This window comes from Thunnus thynnus, chromosome 6 (genome assembly GCF_963924715.1).
Source record: "Thunnus thynnus chromosome 6, fThuThy2.1, whole genome shotgun sequence".
NCBI lineage: Eukaryota > Metazoa > Chordata > Actinopteri > Scombriformes > Scombridae > Thunnus > Thunnus thynnus.
Window position 1 is genome coordinate 15,822,349 of NC_089522.1, and position 19,369 is coordinate 15,841,717.

A 19,369-nucleotide genomic window follows, 5' to 3' on the forward strand; every position below is an offset into this window, starting at 1 on the left:
AAAGGTCACAATTTGACATTTTATAACATTAGTTTGAGGCTGAAGATCCCTCCCATCTCGTCACAGGCTTCATCACAATTTACACTGAGCGAGGTGAGGAATATAACTTTTAAGCACTTATGCGATTGTATTTGTCGACTACATTTGAGATTTAATGCAATCTATAGTTGAAGAGGAACAATAGTAAGGAAAGAATCATTTTGCAGAGGCAGTAATGCCATTTCAGCTCAGCGTGTTAAGTCCAGAAGTGTTGAATAGAGTTTTGATGAGGTGGTCTCGTTCAGGGAAGACTGATGACAGCCTGTTATCATCAATGGCTTTGGCGCTTCCAGTGAATGATTAATGTGATATAATAAAGACTTCTGGCAGTGCAGGTGAGTAGTGAATCCACTCACTACATTCTACGTACTTAACACCATTCAAAATTCTCCATAATTCATGCATCACTTACAGGTCTCCCTTGGCTCTCAACAGACACTGTGCCATATGGTCCTGACCAATCTAATGTCAGTCCATGATGTGTATTGATGTTGCCTGAAAATCTCAACGGACCTCATATTTATAGTCATATCAGCATTGTGTCAGTGCGGCTAAGTCCTCTCTTCTTCCTTTTAAACAGAAACCCAGATGATCAAACAAAACTTCATAAAGAAAACAAACAAGGAGAGACAGAAATTAAAACACGGCCTTGTAGCGCAGTGACTTCGTTAACCTAGAAAGAGATGGAAGGAAGGAGTGCTGTCATGCTCTTAGCTCACACTGCAACAGAGAGTTGGCCACAACTGTCTTGACAGATTCCCTGTTTGATCAAGTGAATGGAAAGAGATCAAGCAGCATATTTCAGCATCACTACAATTACTTGGCCAAAGTTTCTGATACTGCTGTTCAGCAGAATAGCAATGAGAATCCCGGGTCTCTCTCTTTTCCAGAGGGGAGCACATTCAAGCTATTTATTCCTCCAGAAAACAAGCATCAAAGATCATTGTGCATGACGTATTATATTATAGATATTCAGGCTCAATGTATGGCCTCTATAATTTCCCATCTAGAGGCAGTTGCTGTCGCGAAATGGTGATTCACAACGCCTGTATTCTCTATTACCTATCCGTGCGGAGGTAGAGGGGGGGGGTGAGATTAAAGTCCAAAAAGGGAGAAGGAAGCAATTGTTGATGCCGCTCACATTAGGTCATTAGGATGAGGAATGGTCTTGATATTTAACAATGCTGCAACGTGTCACGCATATGAGAGTGGGGGAGGGTTGTCTGCTCAACAATATGAGTGAGAGCCAAAGAAGAAGAAAATGATTTTTTTCACACTGCAGCTGTTGCAGGGTGGGTCTACACATTTTCATACGAGGCAAAATGACTGCAGTGTTATCATGCAAAGAAGATTGTTACCTTGCAATTTCACACTCGGATGGGGATAAGCAAATTAAAAAATATTATTTGGGATGGTGGAGTAAAAGAACAGCAAGAAATAACATGAGAATAGGATCGTTTTCACTGCACGTAAGAATGATTTCACTGAGTTTGCTCGTGTCAGTGAATCCAATGAATCTTTCTGGTTGACAGGGGGATCAAGTTAAATGAGCAAATCTGACTGGTTTGAGTTGAGACCAACAGAGATGGAGGGTAGACAGATAATCTGGCTTTGTGCCACAGTCAACGTTTGGGGCAGTGGGCAGATCACAGTTCAACAGAATTAGACAAGGTTGCCAAAACTCTACGTGGGTTCAAATGGGATTATACCCCTAATCCCCTTGATCTTCATACACCGATAAACATCCATAATCCCTCACCTCACCAGGATTAAAAAAAAAGAGGATGAAAAGTGCTCGGGCTAATTCAAAAGGACACCAAAAGACCTGCTGTAGTTCTCTGAGAGGAAAAGGCAGCTGCTTCCCACTAGTGCTGCGAGAAGAGGTGGTGTTGAAAGCAGGTAGCTACAGGCAACCTGTGCTGAGCTCTTTGAAGCTTTGTTAGAACCAGCACAAAGCAAGTAAATAGGGCAGAAAAATGTGGTGCAGAAAAATGTCACATAGATATACAAAACAACCGAGAGTAAAGAATGTGTTTGCTTTTTTTACTAGTGGAAACGAGGTGCGAGGCATGAGAGTACATTATCACCAACACGTTGCCCTTTTTTGTCCCCCTTTGTTGCAGTCATGTATGTAGCCCATTGAGTGTTATTCATTGGATACCTCAGGTCTCCCACAGATGCATAATGACCATTATCACAACCTCAATGAATGAAACTAATCCTGTTATCCTTATGGGAATGTTGTTTTTTTTTTCTTTTATGTACTCACTAATTCCGAACACTGAGTATGAAATATGATTCATTTGTGTTCCCTTTTTTTTTTACGAGTGTGCAGTGATGTAATGAGACTGTTGCTGACGTTTTGATGAAATGAAAAATGGCACAGGCTTTAATCACAGTAACAATGTTTGATTTATTGTGATTCTAAATAAATGAGGCATTCATCACCCACCTGCAAACTAAAAATTGCTTGTTTTGACAGAGAAAGAGAGGATTAGAAGAAGCTGTCAATCAGAGAGAAACTTTCTCTCTCAGTCTTAAGGCTAAAACTACTCAAAGTCATGACAGTGAGTTCACTTCCTTCCTTATGTTCCCTCCTGCCAACAAGAAAAACCCTTCTCTAGAGGTGCACATTTCAATTTCCCACCGGCAAGAACAGAACATCCCTCTCTATCAGAGGCCAAAAGAGACGCCCAATTCTCATACAATGCTAGTCACATTTTATCCCACTTTCCCACTGTGGGTTTGTGACTTCAAATCAGAGCCGATTCTCCTCTCCCTTATCCCCGCTGTGTTACCAGGCCAGAGCGCCTTTAGCCTGCTGGTGCTGGGCTGCGAGTGATGGAATTCATATCATGTTACACAGGGTCGCCTTGACCTCCACTGTGGTGGTTACTGCTCACTATAGATTGCAATCTGCGTGCCGACAGATCGTTTTCAGCCACTGAATAGATTAACAACATAGGGGTGTTAAACTGGAGCAGCAGAACGCTCATTCAGAGGCTTTCAGGAAGCTTTCTCACCTTTCCAGCAGATGACAGACCATGGCCATGACAGAAATGAACACTGTCTGTTCTGAGTGCAAAACAAATCAGCTAGGCTTATCTGTAAAGTAAAAGCCTCCACTGCCCTTGCCTGCTCTTGCACCTGAGGTCTTCATTATTAGTGTGAAGACAAAAATCTATTGCCTTATTATCCACGGAGCTTTTAAAACCAAGACCTTTAACAACCACAGTATATATTAAATTAACTGTTTCTGTTCATGGCGGAAAACAAAAGAGACTTCTAGATTTTGTGTGACACCAAAGTCCTTGAGGAGTCATAAACAGAACATCATCAGACAAAAACGGTTCTTGTGCAATCAGCACAGTTGGGGTTTTCCACACATAAGCAGGAATACACATTATTAGAGAGGGACCCTTGTTAGTGTTCAGCCTTGTGGCTCATTTAGCGAGGCAGCAGAATGCTGTAATTGTGTGTGATGTCCCGAGGCAGAGGATGCTGATTACTGTAAGCCATCTAAAGCACTTCACCTCCCAGTTAAATAACACAGACAAACACAGAGCTAAACACTGTACCTGCTTCCCTCCCTTCATTTACATCACCAAGAGTACTTGGATTAAGGATTTTCAGTCCCTCCAAAGATAAAGAAAAACTTGACTAACTCCCACTCATTAGTTTAAATCTGCAGCAGTATGTTTTTTAATCTCAGAGGAACTGCCGAGTCAGTCAGAAAACTACATTAACCAACAACTTTAAAAGAACTGCGAGTCTCTGAGAGCGAGATGAGACAAGTGATGCTGTTTGCGTCAGTTTTCTCTGTGTAAACTTTTGGTGAGTCAAACATCAAAGTTGACACAGTGGTTTGACATGTTGTGAGCATGACATTATAAAGATATACCTGACCTTTTTGTTTGTTGATTTTTAATTCTGAATGTTGTGTGTGTGTGTGTGTGTGTGTGTGTGTGTGTGTGTGTGTGTGTGTGTGTGTTGCATTTTTTATTAATTTATGTAAAAAGATCCATCTTAGAAACTGTATTTCATCTCAGTACTATAAGGCTCTAATTAACAGTCTGCTAAACCCCTCCCCCAAACAGTGATTGTCCAATCATAGCTTAGCAACTGTAACTAGGCATGGCAGGCCTGTCAAACTTTGGATTTAGCCACATGTCAAAGCGATGTGCATGAGGTTGCAGGAGGAGAGATACTCAGCATTTAAAGAATTTGATGGTGATGTATTTAACTTTTCCAATAACACAAGAGCAAAAGTGTAAGGAATGGATTAAATGGATGTTTTTGTCTCCTTTAATGTAAGCAGGAAATGTTAGCATGTCCAGCTAACTAGCTAACTACAGAAGGTAGTAACTGAGCTTTATTTTCCAAGGCCAAGAGTTAGCATATCATTAATGCACTACATTTGTTTGTGGGGCAAAAAAAACCTTGTTCATGATCATCCATTGTGTAGTATTGCCTCTCTTTGGGGAAGCCAGTCCTGGATGCTATCAGTGTTTAGGGTAATGGGTAATGTTAGGGGCTCTGACCTGACCTTTATTGGATTTGGGAAGTTTACACCTAAGCAACACCAGACAAAGTTACCCAACTCACTTTGCCAAAAACGTATTAGTCCTTATCTTAAAAAGGATCAATGTTGTTTCTGTATCTCGTGGCTTTAGTCTCAGTCTTTTCATATGATATCATGTATGTAGCTATTCAGTGTATATTTAAGACCCTGTCTCAAGCCAGTTGGAGACGGTGTTTTCATCCAACTCATGGAGCTAAATTAGCTTTTTTTGGCTAGCTAGCCACAGCTGATCAAATCTGACAACAGCAGCTGTTATTTCAGCCGGCAAAATCAACAGTCACTTACACAAATAGTGTAAGAGGAATTTTACAAGATGACAGGTGTCACTGACAGTTGTGAGTGATTGTTACACTGATTTTTAGCATAATGCCAGCTGATTGCTGGCTCATAAATTGGTCTACAATAATTATTACTGTTTCTAATTTTTGTCTTATAGTGAATTTTCTTCACCCACTGATGGACCAGGAGAAGCAGAACCATTGGACAGAAGAGAGAAAATAAGTGAGACAACTAAATGGATGAGTACAGTACAGTACATCTTACTACTATAGTATAGAATATGTGCTATGATGCAACTGCAACCTAACCGTATGTAAGTGTGAAATGTAATCCAGCACAACACCAGCAACCGCTGCTCAAAGAACGACCATATAGTTGAATCAACACATCTGAAACATTATAGGTTTCACAGATCTAGTATTCATTACACTGTTGTTCTATTGGATTGCATTATATTGTACTGTTGCTGCTGTATTTAATACTTGGTCTTAAACTCAATTATAAGAAGCAAAAAGGGTCCTGAGTTATATGAAAGAAGATACAATCATGAATTGATTTCTAGTCCTCAGCGGGAGCACAAGGATGAGAGTTTTATGTGTTTTAAGGAGTATAATACAATGATTCAAGTCTAAACTATGATACCAAAATTGGTTAAATTTGATGCAATCTTTTGTTTCATAACTAAAAACAGTTTTTTAAATGTCTAAAATCTTGACTTGTTTTGGTACAGAGATGAATCAGTTAATTAAAACATGATTTCATGAAAGCAGAACCAGGCTTCATTTTATTAACATCATCATCGTGTTCACTGTTTATCATTAAACATGTGCACTGGTGTGAGCAGTTAAGGTTTTTCATGTGCATTGGCCAACATGTTAATCAAAGCTTCCCAGAGTCATCGTGGATTGCTCTGACTTGATGTTTCCTGAGGCCCGTCACACAGCTGAGTATGAAAGACCCAGTTTGGAGGCATTTGGAGCTCCAGTTTGCACCACCAATGTAAAATGGACTTTTTGTTTACTTTTATCTCAAGACTTTCTGTGGCTATATTAAACTGAAAGTGTATAAACAGTAGGAAGTAGGCCCAATAAATACATTCTTGATAGCGATAACCAAAACAGGTAGTAATTATCATCAGAAAGCAGGTTGGGTATTAATGTGGCCTGTGATATGTTGGCCACTGCACATATTAAGGATAAATACTTACGCTGGAGGAAACAAATTAGCAGCAAACTTTTTATAAAAAAAGATGTTTATCAAATCAAGCTTGTTTTGATCAAATACTGGCTCTGCTTTCATCAAATCGGCATGTTCTAATCAAATTATGTCTTTATCAAAACAAGCGAAAATTCTACAGAGAATTTATCAGTTTAACTACACTTTCATCTTCTCTGTTTTTATCATTGAATTTTTGAGTTCCACCCCTGGGCTCACTTAAATCTAATTTCTGTTGGCCTTTGACTTTGATGTTTTGCATTTACAGCACCACTGTGGTGCAGGCTCTGGTGAGCTATAAATACAGATTTCACTACATAATATACAACTACATTTACAGGAGACGCTTGAAGAAAATACAATAACATACACTGCCACACTGATAGCAGAACCAAAGGTATAAAATCAACATAACATTTAACTTTCATGGTACTGCACCTCTACAACATGAATTTAATATAGCAACATTATTTTCATATACAGTGTGTGGATAAACTGTAAATATGTAGTGTATAGACTTAAATAATAGACTATAAAATTTACCATTTGCTTATTTTGTAGATTGAGCTCTAATATATTTCTTCATAACTGCAACAAAGAGACAGTGTCTTGTCTCTTATGCGAGCTAAAAAGTGAAAGACACATGAAGTCCAGTTGAATTTGCTTACTGTACAATTGTGTAAAGATTTTCTTAAAGAGGACATGAAATGTTTTTTGTGATTTTCTGTCATTTATGCGCCGTTCTAATGTCAGATGTCTGTGTTAAACATAGTAAAAGTTCCAAAACATGAGGTGAACAAATGCAAAAATGCTCCCTGAAAGTTAAAAGCTATGAACGGACTACAATGTTATCTCTACTTCCCCATCAAACTGACGTCAGATCGTTCATGCATGCCCACAAATGGTCGTCCATTCCATAGTCTTCACTGCTAAGGTTGTTGCTGAGGTTGTTCAATGTGTTGTTCACATCGTCCACTCACATATTTCACATCAGATTTAGGCTCAAACGTGAACAGATGTATTTGAAAAGTTGACATTTTGAGTAAAGAATGAGAAAAATAAGTGAAGTTACTACTACTGTTTGTCTACGTAGCCTCCGGAGCTGACAAAAGTCTGCCGAGGGGCAGGAAATTTGCGTATGTTCCCTTTAAATTTCCTCCTACTGTAAATGCAGTGCTGTAGAGACGACTAAAAGACAAGAATACGGTGCGATAAGGTTCGGATGAGTCTTTGATGTGAGCCACAACAATGTGCTCTCAATTTATTTAATTCAACATGTAACTTCTACATTTTTTAAAAAATATATTATTTACTATATTTCTAAAAATTCCTCTCCTCCCTAGGCTCCCATGGATGCAGTCAGCATACTCACTACACTCACTGTAGTTTTGCTTACCGTTCATTTCCTGCTTCGACTGTATAGCAGGAGGGCACAGTCACAGTAGGTTAATGGGTTTGACATGCTAATGTTGTGCTGCTTTCATATGCTCTAGTATGTGGTATAATTTACCATGCCAGCAAAAAAGGTTACTGCCATCTGTATAATGAACTCCATTATCATGTTACCTATACAACCACATTATGATTCCTTCCCACAGGCTATATCCATAATCACAGCCAAGAGAGCTGTGTCGCAGATAACATGTTTTTCAGTAAAAGATGCAATTCACCTGCGTCAGTCAGTCATTTAGCTTTGCATTTCCTCAGCTACCAATAACTTTGATACATGCCTCTCATTAAAACCAAATTATAAACAGAAGGATATGTACCACAGCGTCAGTTCAGTGTTTTATAACTCATATTCCTTCCACTGGCATATGTTTCTGTCTTAATAAAGGCAAGTGGGAAGAGTCATACATCTCATCAGACCTGTTATTTTCCCCAAGACAAATAAGTGTGGAAATTTGCTCTGAAGCGAATGTCAGAACATTACGTTTGTCCCCGTGTGCACAGCACATACAAAGTCAGAAATGATTGAACCAAGTGTAAGTAACGGGTTACATCTCCGCTTGCATGGAGGGGAAAGAGTGTAGGATTGTGTATGTGTGTGTGTGCTATTTAATCATCTGATAATCAGTGCTTATAAAATAAACAATTTATTTTGGGTTTAAGACTTGATTTTTTAAGACGTGTTAAATTATGACTAAGTTAGCTTTTGGGCAAAGGCTGAGATTAGGCATGTAGTGGTTGTGGTTTTATGATGGTATAATATGGCAATATGATATCAACTCATTTTCATCCAGATTAAATTCATTACTAATTTGCATCAGCAAAAATGTTTTGGAGGCAATGTAATGCCGCCCATATTAAGTTTCTGTTATCAACATAACAAATAAATGGTTGTAGTTCACATATCTGCAAACTTCTTACTCTCAATGCAAAATGTTCATCATGAACATATCAAGACAGTAACATGTTTCATTTGTTTTCCTACACTATCAGCTTCTGGCAACTTGAGCATGATGAATGTTTTATGGTTATGTTTAGGCAACTCAAACCAATTTTGTTTAGGTTAGCAAAAAAACATGGTCAGCAATGACATTTCCTCCAAAATATATTTGGAAAGGGATATTAGTAGTATAGTGAATGAAGATATTTTAATAGGAAATAGCAATGTATTTGCCACATTGTAAGAACGATCTGTTTACAGTTTAATATGTGAGGACTCACTACTAAGACTTAGTTCCAATAAAGTAGACAAAAAAATTGGATTAAGTGGGGTTAATTTATGACTGGGTTAAGTTTTGGGTAAAGGTTGGGGACATGTGTAGTGGTGATGGTTAAAGTTAAGGTGACACTGTGATGAGTCAAACATTGTCCTAACAAGTATAGTAGTACATGTTTGTTTGTTTGTGTGTGTGTGTGTGTGTGTGTGTGTGTGTGTGTGTGTGTGTGTGTGTGTGTGCTGGATGGAGGAGGATGTGAACAAAGGCAAAGAGAGAGAGAGAGGAAGAGATTTCAGGGAACAAAAAGAAATAGAAAACACAATGAGGAGAAAGGGGGTCAAGCTAAAAAAAAAGAGAATCTGTTGGATGGAAGGAGGGAAAATAAATGAGAGATGAAGTGTGGAAAATAGGGAAAGGGGTGCTGATGTGCTTCTTAAGCAGGTCATTGGATGCAGTGTGCCTTGGGAGGGCTTGTTTGAGCATGGCTAACAGATTTCCTCAGCCCCTGCGGGAACCGTTCCTCAAAGCTGCGGTCCACTGTCACGTCAGGATGCATGACAAGGAAATGGAGCACATAGCCATTAAACATATTCTGAGTTATCTTCTATCACAGGAGGGAAGGAAATCTCCATTACCCATGGATACTGTTTAGCTTTTTAAAAAGTACAGGGCTGAATAAAGCTGTACCCTTAACTGAATGCCATCAGGAACGGAAAATCCAAAGAAACCTATACTTATCGTGTGTTTCTGAATTGCTACTCCCTGACATAAAAGCTGTTGGGGCAGTTAAAAGCAACACAAGTGAATGTTTTCAAAAGGGCTGATTTCTTCAGTTTGTAACATGTGGTCTGTAACACCAACCATATCATCACCATCACCTTCTGCTGCGGCTAAATTGGATGTTACATCACTGTCGAGTCTCAGCAGTGGACAAGGTGCCCTGCTAGAAGCTGTAGAATCAATACTTTTGTCCATCATGTCTGCCTGGAGCTCCTGAGCCTCCTGCCTGCCTCTGATGTGGGGTGTTCGGCCTAGTTTACAGCATATTGGTGAACACTGTCTCTTGATCCTGCTCATCCTCTTATTCAGCACTGAAGGGCACCGAGCTCTGTAATCCACCGCCACCAGTCCCTGGCAGAGTTCATGGTCGACACCAAAGCCCTGCTGTTCACACAAACCACCCTACTGCAGGGGCCAGCGCCGCCTCATACTTCACACAGAGGCATACACACTGCACTTCACAGCCTCACACACGAACACAAGCTTCACAGTTGGTCGAGCCACTCGCAAAAAGACACACATAACTCAGAAAGCTACACACAAGTCTGTGGATGCAAATGTTTTCAGGGTTTCATATTTCCCAATTTACGTTGTAGCAGGGTCGCCATGTGTCTCACACTGACTTCAATCTACTCTCTGTGCTAGATTGCCTCCTTAATGACAGTAATTGCATTTAGGAAGCCCCAGTCGTGTTCAATTACCCATCCAGGCACACGGGTCTAATCTTGCAGTGCAATGTGCGATACAGATGGCTCTAGAAGGCAGACATATTCATCATCACCTCATCTTTGCTGGAATGTGTGAAATCCAGCAGGAGAAGCATGTCGCATTTGAATGGGCTGAGAGGTGGCACTGAGTTTTCATTATCTGATAACATCTGAAAACTCGTGTTTGCAAAGTTAAATTTGTTCTGTTTGTCTCCTTGAGAGAACAAGCAAAGTAAAAAAAAAAATGCTCTGAGTGGCTCCTAATCTGGCCATATGATTGTGCAAAACTAGAGCGAACACAGTAGAATGAAGACTCACCCCAGAGGTTTCTCCAGGCGACTGGCAGGAGAGCCCACAATCTCTCCCAGTGTGCAGTAGACCTGTCCCAGAAAGTCCTGCCATGGGGGGGAGCATAATGTGGGATGGAGAGAGACGTAGGTTGGGGCGAAGGATGGGGGGGTGTTCAGGTGGATCACGGAGGGGGGGGGGTAACAAGGAGAGTTGGTGAGGAGTTAAGCATCGTTATAAGCATTGTACGCTTATAAATTAAGACATCTGAGGCAGACACGTACGTTAAAGTCGGTTGGCTTCCAGGGTGGAGAAGAAGGAGGAGGAGGAGGAGGAGGAGGAGGAGTAGGAGGAAGAGAGAGAGACCAGGCAGCAGCAGTGACACAACAGAGCATATCATGGAACAGAAGGCACTCAACTCAAATACCAGACTGTCATCAACCAAGTGCAAAGAAGAGAAGAAGAACAAAATGAAACATGGACATGTGAAAGAGCAGATAAGCAGAATGGAAACAGCGAGGGTAAAAAGTCTCAGAGTCTCAGAGAATAGAAAGAGAAAATGAAAGAGCACAAGAGAAGTAAAGCAACAAAGGCGGAAAGAGTTTTAGGAACAGTTTGTTTCCAGAGCATGGAGGGTTTGAAACACCAAAATGCAAAAACACAACAATAAAAGCATCACAGCATAATTAATGATAGAAATTTAGGTAGTATGCAAACCAAGTGCCACAAATATATTCTTTATACATTTGTTTAGTATGAGCAGGAGTTTATATATCAAAGCTTTTAGCTTAAATGATGAGAGTAGGGTTTCCCCAGGTTTCTGGAGGGCTTAGGTGCTGTGGTTATGGTGGGTGGGTGGGTGGGTGATGTTTTTGTAAAAGAAGAATAAATTCAGTACAAGACTGGAATAGATTTATATTTTAAATATAACAAAATATTTTTTCTACAGCAGCAATAGCAATTTTTGACAACAGAAAAGTCACTTATATAAACTCAAAAATATCTCACCGGAAAGAAATCTAAAAATGTCAGTAAAATAAATAATATTCCTGATATCAAAATAGTGAATGAAGTTTAGAAAGAATGAAGAACACAAACATCAGTCAGTGTCAGTCATCCTGTCCTCTGTCCTCCTCCGTCTGCTGCTGATGTGATTCATTGCTGCAGGTACCGCTGGTAGAGAGAAGAGGGGCTGTTTTGTCTGTAGGTAAGTTTACAAGAATTTGCCAAATTTCAGCTAGGCTACATACAGACAGCTTCAGCTTCAGCTTATTCATAACAATTTGTTATTAACTTTATCAGTGCACTGTGGTCGTGTAAAACATACCAAGAGATAGAGAGATTGTGGACAAAGCAGTTAAAAATATCACTTTTCTACATGTTTATGCTTGTTGAACAGGTGATTTGATAAAGTGGCTCTTTACTTTTTATTTCAGTCACCTGGTCCAATGTCTCCACTGCAGCCTCTCTGCTGCGTGTGTGTGCATGTGTGTGGAGGAGATGAGCCCCGCCCTCGGTCAAACACAAAGAGCAGAGGAGAGGACAGAGAAGCTAGCACAACCATAAATGACAGTAAAACGCAGTAGAGAATTCTCATCGTCTTTTTTCTGTTCATTCAGCTCAGGCGCTGTGAAAAAGGTGCTTGGGCGCTGCGCCTTAGTGTTATAATGGCAGGACAAACCCTGGAGACTAAGATACATTCATTATAATGAGCTGTTTGCCTGAATGTATGTTCTACAACAAAGCATTGTCCCTTATTGTCATTTTAAAATAAATGTCCTGTATATTGTTTTGAATAACTGTCTGCTGTCTCAGAAATTAAACTCTAAATTGCAAAAAGTACTACATACCACAAAGGGAAATGTGTTGAAAAGCTTTGATAATAATGATGTGCAATGCTTCATTTGTCATTTTAAAAAAAGGTAATGAGGGTATGCCAGATGTAAATTAAATTTTGATTATCATAGCTCTGGAGAAATAAAATACCTCATTTTACAAATTGATGCAGGTGGAAGGTAATGCAAAATAAACAATATTTTGGCAGTTGAAGCATAATTCATTCATTATTCCAAAATATATTTGAGCGTTTAGATGCCACAAACTTTGGTTTGCATAGAACCTAAATGTAAGAGACATGCACACATATCAGATCAAACAAATGAAAGGGTAAAATATAAGGTGGAGCTCCTGATCCACAAAAAGTTCTTAACTTACATGCTTTGCGAGATCAGGACTTTTAGAATCAATATCATACCTGAAATCACAAAGAGACCACAAATCACAGAGGCAACAATGTGGGCAAACCATCAGAAGACCTAACAAATTACTACTGACTCTCATAAAAGAATACTGGTTGCAGTGTGGACATTTTCTGCCTGTCAATCACACACCTGGGTCAGTGGGGGAGCAAAAGGGAGCAGCCCACGAAAAAAAAACGCAAGCAATAATGTGACAGTTAATTAAGGAGGTCATTTTATAGTTTATGAATGTAATTTCCGTACTATGCCTGTGGGATCGTATTGAAACAATATACCAATGCAGAGAAAGTTTCGAGCATCTGCCAGTCAAAGTTAATGTAAAAGTAATTAAACTTCAGTATGCCTTGGCTCCCACCTCTGTGATAAAAGAGAGATGTAAATGAGTAACACTAATTGTGAGGGGATACACTCCCTCCTCTCCTGTTCCAGAGTCGTATCATGATAGCATGCCAAATGAATTCATTAAGTGACTAAAAATCCTCAGAGACCTGCAGCTCGATCCCGGAAGTCCACCAGGGACTTAATGCTTGAAGGAAGGAAAAAAAGCGTGGCTTTTTGGAAGCATATCTCTTCCACTTGAGGAGGGGGGAGAGCGAAGGAAATTATCCTGACTTGGTTCTGGGAGATCTCAAAATGAAACTGCACCTTCCTGACCCTCTCACTACTCTGGCCTTTTCAAGTGGAGAAAGGCAGCTATATGTGAAAGAGGGGAGGACAGGGGTCTTTGTGAGTTTTATGGGACTCGGTTTTAGACATTTGCTTTGCTTAGCAGCAGGGAGATTAGGGATAAAACTTTATATGAAATATTTATCACCCTTATACCCATCTCCCTTCAATGAATGACTATTGAGACACTGCACCAATGAATAATTCCTCAGGAGAGATCCAAGCTGGAGACAAGTGAGGGAAGAGAGAAGAAGAGTGACTCGGAGAGAGAAAATGAGATGCTGGAAAGAGGGAGAGGGAATGAAAAGGTAGAAGGGGGAGAGGGAGAGTGGATGTGGGAGAAGATGTTAAGCTTGTGGAAGGAAAAAAAAAAAAGGTAGGATTTGAAGGACTGGGTTTGAAGAGGGCAGCACATCTGAAACACACACACCTCGGTGTGTGTCCTCAGAGGACCGGATCAAACAGAATAACTCACACGTCAAAGCGCAGGTTCTGCTTCTCCTCAAAGAAGTAGTCCAGGATGTACTTCCTGACAAAGTCTGGGTTTAGCGTGTTGTCTATCACCTCTGTTCTCCCAAACTAGATCAGAACCAGGAGAGAAGGACAAAAGACAGACGAAGAAGATGTGAGCAGAGATGTGAGCGCAGATCTTTGAGACAGCACATCATGCAGTCACTCAGAAACTACATCTATTGCTCTATTACCTCACCCCCCCACCGCTATCTTCTCCCGACAGCCGTGTGAATTCATGGCTTCAGATAAGCTCAGATTTGATTAACAGAAGTTAATGATCACACACTGTCAGCTCTTCTTCTCCACCTCCTCTCATTGTGCTGGGGATGAGAAAGCCTGAGGAAACCACTTTATTGAGTCCAATTACACTCATTTAATTACCACGTTCACACCATTGCCGCTCTCTGAGCCACTTCAAAACAAGGGGCGGATGATGGGGGGATGACAAGACAAAGGCAAAGAAAAATTGTGACTTTCACATTTTGTCTTTACACAGGGGAACTGTCACAAATGGGGGAAAGATAGCAAACAATCCCCTGTTCCCTATGGCGTTAAGAGGAAAATGGGAAGCCACCTGCACAGATGAAAAAAGTCTTGTCAGCGTTACAGAGCAAGGCCTTCAGATGAGGTGATGTGCTGATAAACAAATCAACAGACACACCCTTTACTGTTGCACCCCCACACAAACACACACACATTAATTATATCCAAAATAAATAATTCAAAGTCAGAGAAACTATGTTGAGCTGCATAAATAAAAGATCCCCAGTAGAGTGTTACCATAAACTGACACAGTGAATTAATAATAACAGTGTTAAGGCTTAATGAGGAGATGAAACAGCAGGATTACAGGCTCACACCTTTGTGATTACATCCAGTGGGGGTAAAACTCAATATGGGACCTAACAGGGGAGCCACGCAGAGTGACACTACAGCAGCAGAATACTTTTAACAGATGGACACATGTGCTAATGCAAAGGCATTCCAGCTGTGTACGACATATGACAGTTTGAGAGATTGGGTTTGCGGTAGTGTAACCTGTCATCAAACATAAAAGTGTATCTAAGCCCACTAAAGTTTAACTACCGTGTGGCACTACTTTTTCTCTTTCTCTTCCTCCCAGAAAGTGTGAGAGCTCCGTTCCAGCAGATGTAAAGGAGGTGAAATCTCCACTTCAGCAAATGGAGCTGAATATGGCAGCAGGGGGCCGATGATAGCATATTCACTTTGGTCTCAGGCCAAACCTAACAAAGGAAGAAGAATCAGCACCAGAGCAAAGAATAGCCACCTGAGGAAATAACAGATATCCCAGTTCACATATTATTCTACCTTGGCAAGAGCACAGTTGGCCTGTAAAGCCAGAGTTGCAAAACACTACAATAACTGTCAACTCCCGGAAAAAAACTGCTATGAGGATATCTGGGCACTGGAAGTGTGCCCTTCTTCCACTTCAATAAACCTCTTGGTATAAAGATTAACGTCTAGGAGTTTGACTGGGAGTGGAAAGGCCAGGCTTTGCTTGAATTTAGGGAAGAAGTTATATTGTGTCAACTGCTCAGTTGAGTGAAAGTGGTAGAAAGAGGAAAACCTGTCATGTGCTGAAGGAGTAATTACAGTTGAGGGAGTTAAAGATTGAGACTTTAAAGTAATGTGGTAACAAAATGATGGGCTGCTGCCTCGGTTTTATATATTCGACTATGAGTGATGACAAAAATTAATAATGGGGGCACAGGTATCAAGAGGAGCTGACGAAGACCTCCTTCTAGAATCAAAAAACAATTTATCCATAACCATTAAATCCAAATTCTTCTTTTGATAGAGAAATGTGAATGAGAAGCAGTCGATGGGAGAGTTTGTCCCACAGAAGAGTAAATGGATTACAGACGTTTGGTGGCACAGTGATAGGTGCTCCGACTGACCGCATCTACTCTCAGGAGAACAAAAACACATTACATGACAGAGGGGCAAAAGAGGCGCTTAGCTTTATCAATACCGCACAGCTTGACTCTGCTGCTCACAAAGCCAGCTGTTGTCTGCACCAAAAACACGGGCTCATATCTCTTCCAGGGAGAGACATTCAGGCTGCACCCACAGATTGTAAGCTTGTGGTGGGGCAGTGTAACCAGAGGTGACAAGTGTAGGAGGCTCTTCCTGCCTAAAAACTGCACTTGCGCTTGATGCTTGTCTACATTTGCATGTTAATCAGTAAAACTAGTGTCTGGCTTTAGAAAAGAATATCACTGTTTGGTTACTGTGAGCCAAGGACAGCTGACCGCCCCAAGCTCGAATATTATTTGCTCTCAGTGAGTACTGAAAAAAAATTGAATTTCAAATCAATTAAACAATCAAACATCCAACTAATCCATCCATCAATCATTCATATTTTTTGCCCTGTCAGGAAATTTATTATGCAGTCAGGTTAGTAGAAATGACAACCACAGACACATAATTAGGCAAGATAACACAGACTATAAACACCAAAGGGACACACAGAGAAATCTTTGTTACTCGAACATTACTAAAATGCATAAAACAAATATGTTATAATAAAGTGAACACAAAAAACAATTCAAAGATCAAAGTGTAAAAGTCTGGCACTCTGTCTTGAGAATTCATTCATTATTTTATTATAGCCTTTATTTAATCAAGTAATCTCATTGAGATCAAAATAAATTTAGCAAGAGATACCTTAGCACAAAAAAGAGAATGAAAACAAACATAGCCAGACAAAAAAATCAAATCAGAAACAAACACACACATCACTGAATAGACTCAAGATTAAAAGTTTAAAATCAGCCAGAGGGATGGGACATTCAAGGTGTATTATCTGTAATTCATTCCATTTATAAGGTGCAAAGTATTGGAAAGCGGTATTCTGAAGTACAGTATTTAAACAGTCCTGAGATCTGGTCTGGTGAGCAGGAGTTTTTATTTGGAGAAGAGAAGTTACATACTAAGGCAGCCTTTGCAGGAGACGGTGATGTGTATGATTTATATTTAGTTTAAATGTCATGCCCTAGTCTGTGTGTGTGCTCTTGTACGGGTATCTATGTGAGGACACTGAGAGTGAGGACACTTTTGGAAAGCTAGAACATCTTGAGCGGTCCTCACATCTTCAAAGGGCTGGTTGAGGGTAAAGTCTCGGTTTAGGTATTGAATTAGACTTAGGTTAAGGGTAGGTTTAAAGTTAGTGTTAGGGAACACATTGTGTGAGTGATGGTCCTCACAAGTATAGTAGCTCAAACAGAGTGCTTGTGTGTGTGTGTGTGTGTGTGTGTGTGTGTGTGTGTGCGTGTGAAATGTATAGGTGGGATTAAGTGTGTCTCACTGGTGTTAAAATCCATGTTATTAACCTGTGATGCACAACTAAAGCTTATTTTTAGCTGACAGCCCCTTCCTCCCTTTCTAAGAGCCCCCACCCACCAAAACACAGATTCAAACTGTTTCCCACTCTTAAATCTGTTGTGTCACACCACTGAGCACCAGCAGGACACCAAGGTCTCTGAGGAGTGAATAAACAGAGCACTCCAATTCACTCAAAAATGATTTGAGTGAGAAAGCAAAAGCTAAATATCTTGAGTTCACAGACAAGTATCTGTCTTTCTGTTAGATAGCATGCATATATAGATTGATTATTTTATATTTCTGTTGTTACAGCCGTAGTGTTCTGGTGTGTGTTTCTTCCTGTTCTCACCTGTGTCTCTCCCCAGACTACTGCCTTTCCCCCTTCCTACCACTGCAGTGATTGCGTGAGTGAGCACACCTGTGCTCACTTGCTCATCAGGGCCTGGAGGATAAAGACCAGGAGGAACGGACAGACGGTGCCAGTAGACCAGTTGGCAGCTTTCGGGCTGAGTTGGTTGTTATTCTCAGCTAAACTCAAGCTGTGGTGTACCAGGGTCTGTAACTTTGGCACCATTTTATAGGGAGTGTGTTTACTGGTGTTGTGTTTAGCCTTAGTTGAATTTAACTGTTATCTTGTTGTTTCATTTCCATTTTTATTTAGCTCCTCTTTCTTCTTATATGGAAAGTAGTTTTCAGTTGGTGTTTTGAGGTCTTTTGTAAACCTGTTAAGTTAAATTGTTGATGAATTCTTGGTTTGTTCCTATACTTCCATTTTCCTTGCTTCTTTGTCCCTGGGATAATTTTTTATATTAGTGTCGCTCACAGGGAAGTCTGAGGACAAGTGCCCAGTCACAGTGTTGCAAGACACCGGCGGCTCACAGTCATTTATCCTTTCCAGTGTCCTGCCCTTGAGTGCTACATCTGCCTGCGACATAAGCACTATAGTAAGAGGTATCAGGATGGGTTTCATGCCCGCATCCCTTCACCACTCCTGTTTTCCCATCATTGCATTGACTTTATCATAGGAGTCTATCCTTCCCCTGATGTCTAAGATGTTGATTTGTCTGACTCTGTTTGAGAAGTCGCCACCTGTTCATGAATTTGTGAACCACACTCTAAAAGAGCTTGATGGTGTGACAGAGCCTGCTACTGCTCCTAAGGTATCACTGCTACTGCCCCATGAGGCACTCATCAGCGCCCAGAAAGGTGATCCGACCTTAGCCAAGTGTTTCACCACAGTTCTTTAGGATGCTAGAAAGTGCAGTGAGACACTGTCATGTCTTATGGATAACTGTGAGCTGATGGCAAGTGGTTCACATGGTAAAGTGAAGCAGCAGATGACTCAAGTGGGCACTGGGGCACAGTTCATCAAATAGTTGTTCCAGTTGGTTGTTGGCAGCATGTATTAGAACTACTACATGAGCATTTGTGGTCTGGTCATCTAGATGAGTGAGTGCAGATCTTTGAGACAGCACATCATGCAGTCACTTAGAAACTACATCTATTGCTCTATTACCTCACCCCCACCACTATCTTCTCCCGACAGCCGTGTGAATTCATGGCTTCATGGCTGTGTGACATATGACAGTTTGAGAGAGTGGGTTTGCAGTAGTGTAACCTGTCATCAAACATAAAAGTGTATCTAAGCCTACTAAAGTTTAACTACCGTGTGGCACTACTTTTTCTCTTTCTCTTCCTCCCAGAAAGTGTGAGAGCTCCGTTCCAGCAGATGTAAAGGAGGTGAAATCTCCACTTCAGCAAATGGAGCTGAATATGGCAGCAGAGGGCCGATGATAGCATATTCACTTTGGTCTCAGGCCAAACCTAACAAAGGAAGAAGAATCAGCACCAGAGCAAAGAATAGCCACCTGAGGAAATAACAGATATCCCAGTTCACATATTATTCTACCTTGGCAAGAACACAGTTGGCCTGTAAAGCCAGAGTTGCAAAACACTACAATAACTGTCAACTCCCAGAAAAAAACTGCTATGAGGATATCTGGGCACTGGAAGTGTGCCCTTCTTCCACTT

General features: G+C 40.6%; 1 protein-coding gene and 1 long non-coding RNA gene across 4 annotated transcripts in view; one reads left to right on the forward strand and one right to left on the reverse strand.

Moving 5' to 3' along the window:
* cpne5a (copine Va) overlaps positions 1-19,369 on the reverse strand; it is an 85,586-nt gene that overhangs the window by 44,490 nt on the left and 21,727 nt on the right. For 2 of the 3 annotated variants that reach the window (XM_067592069.1, XM_067592071.1), the window contains 4 exons: positions 13,956-14,059; positions 12,771-12,810; positions 10,841-10,855; positions 10,587-10,663 (listed from right to left, as the gene is read on the reverse strand). In XM_067592069.1, the coding sequence (XP_067448170.1) occupies positions 10,587-10,663; positions 10,841-10,855; positions 12,771-12,810; positions 13,956-14,059 (236 nt within the window). The remainder of the gene's footprint in view (positions 1-10,586; positions 10,664-10,840; positions 10,856-12,770; positions 12,811-13,955; positions 14,060-19,369) is intronic. The other variant, XM_067592070.1, reaches the window with a different exon arrangement.
* LOC137184414 (uncharacterized) lies at positions 4,180-12,599 on the forward strand. The gene is made up of 4 exons (XR_010928661.1): positions 4,180-4,269; positions 5,058-5,122; positions 11,724-11,763; positions 11,993-12,599. It is a non-coding gene; the product is annotated as an uncharacterized lncRNA (long non-coding RNA).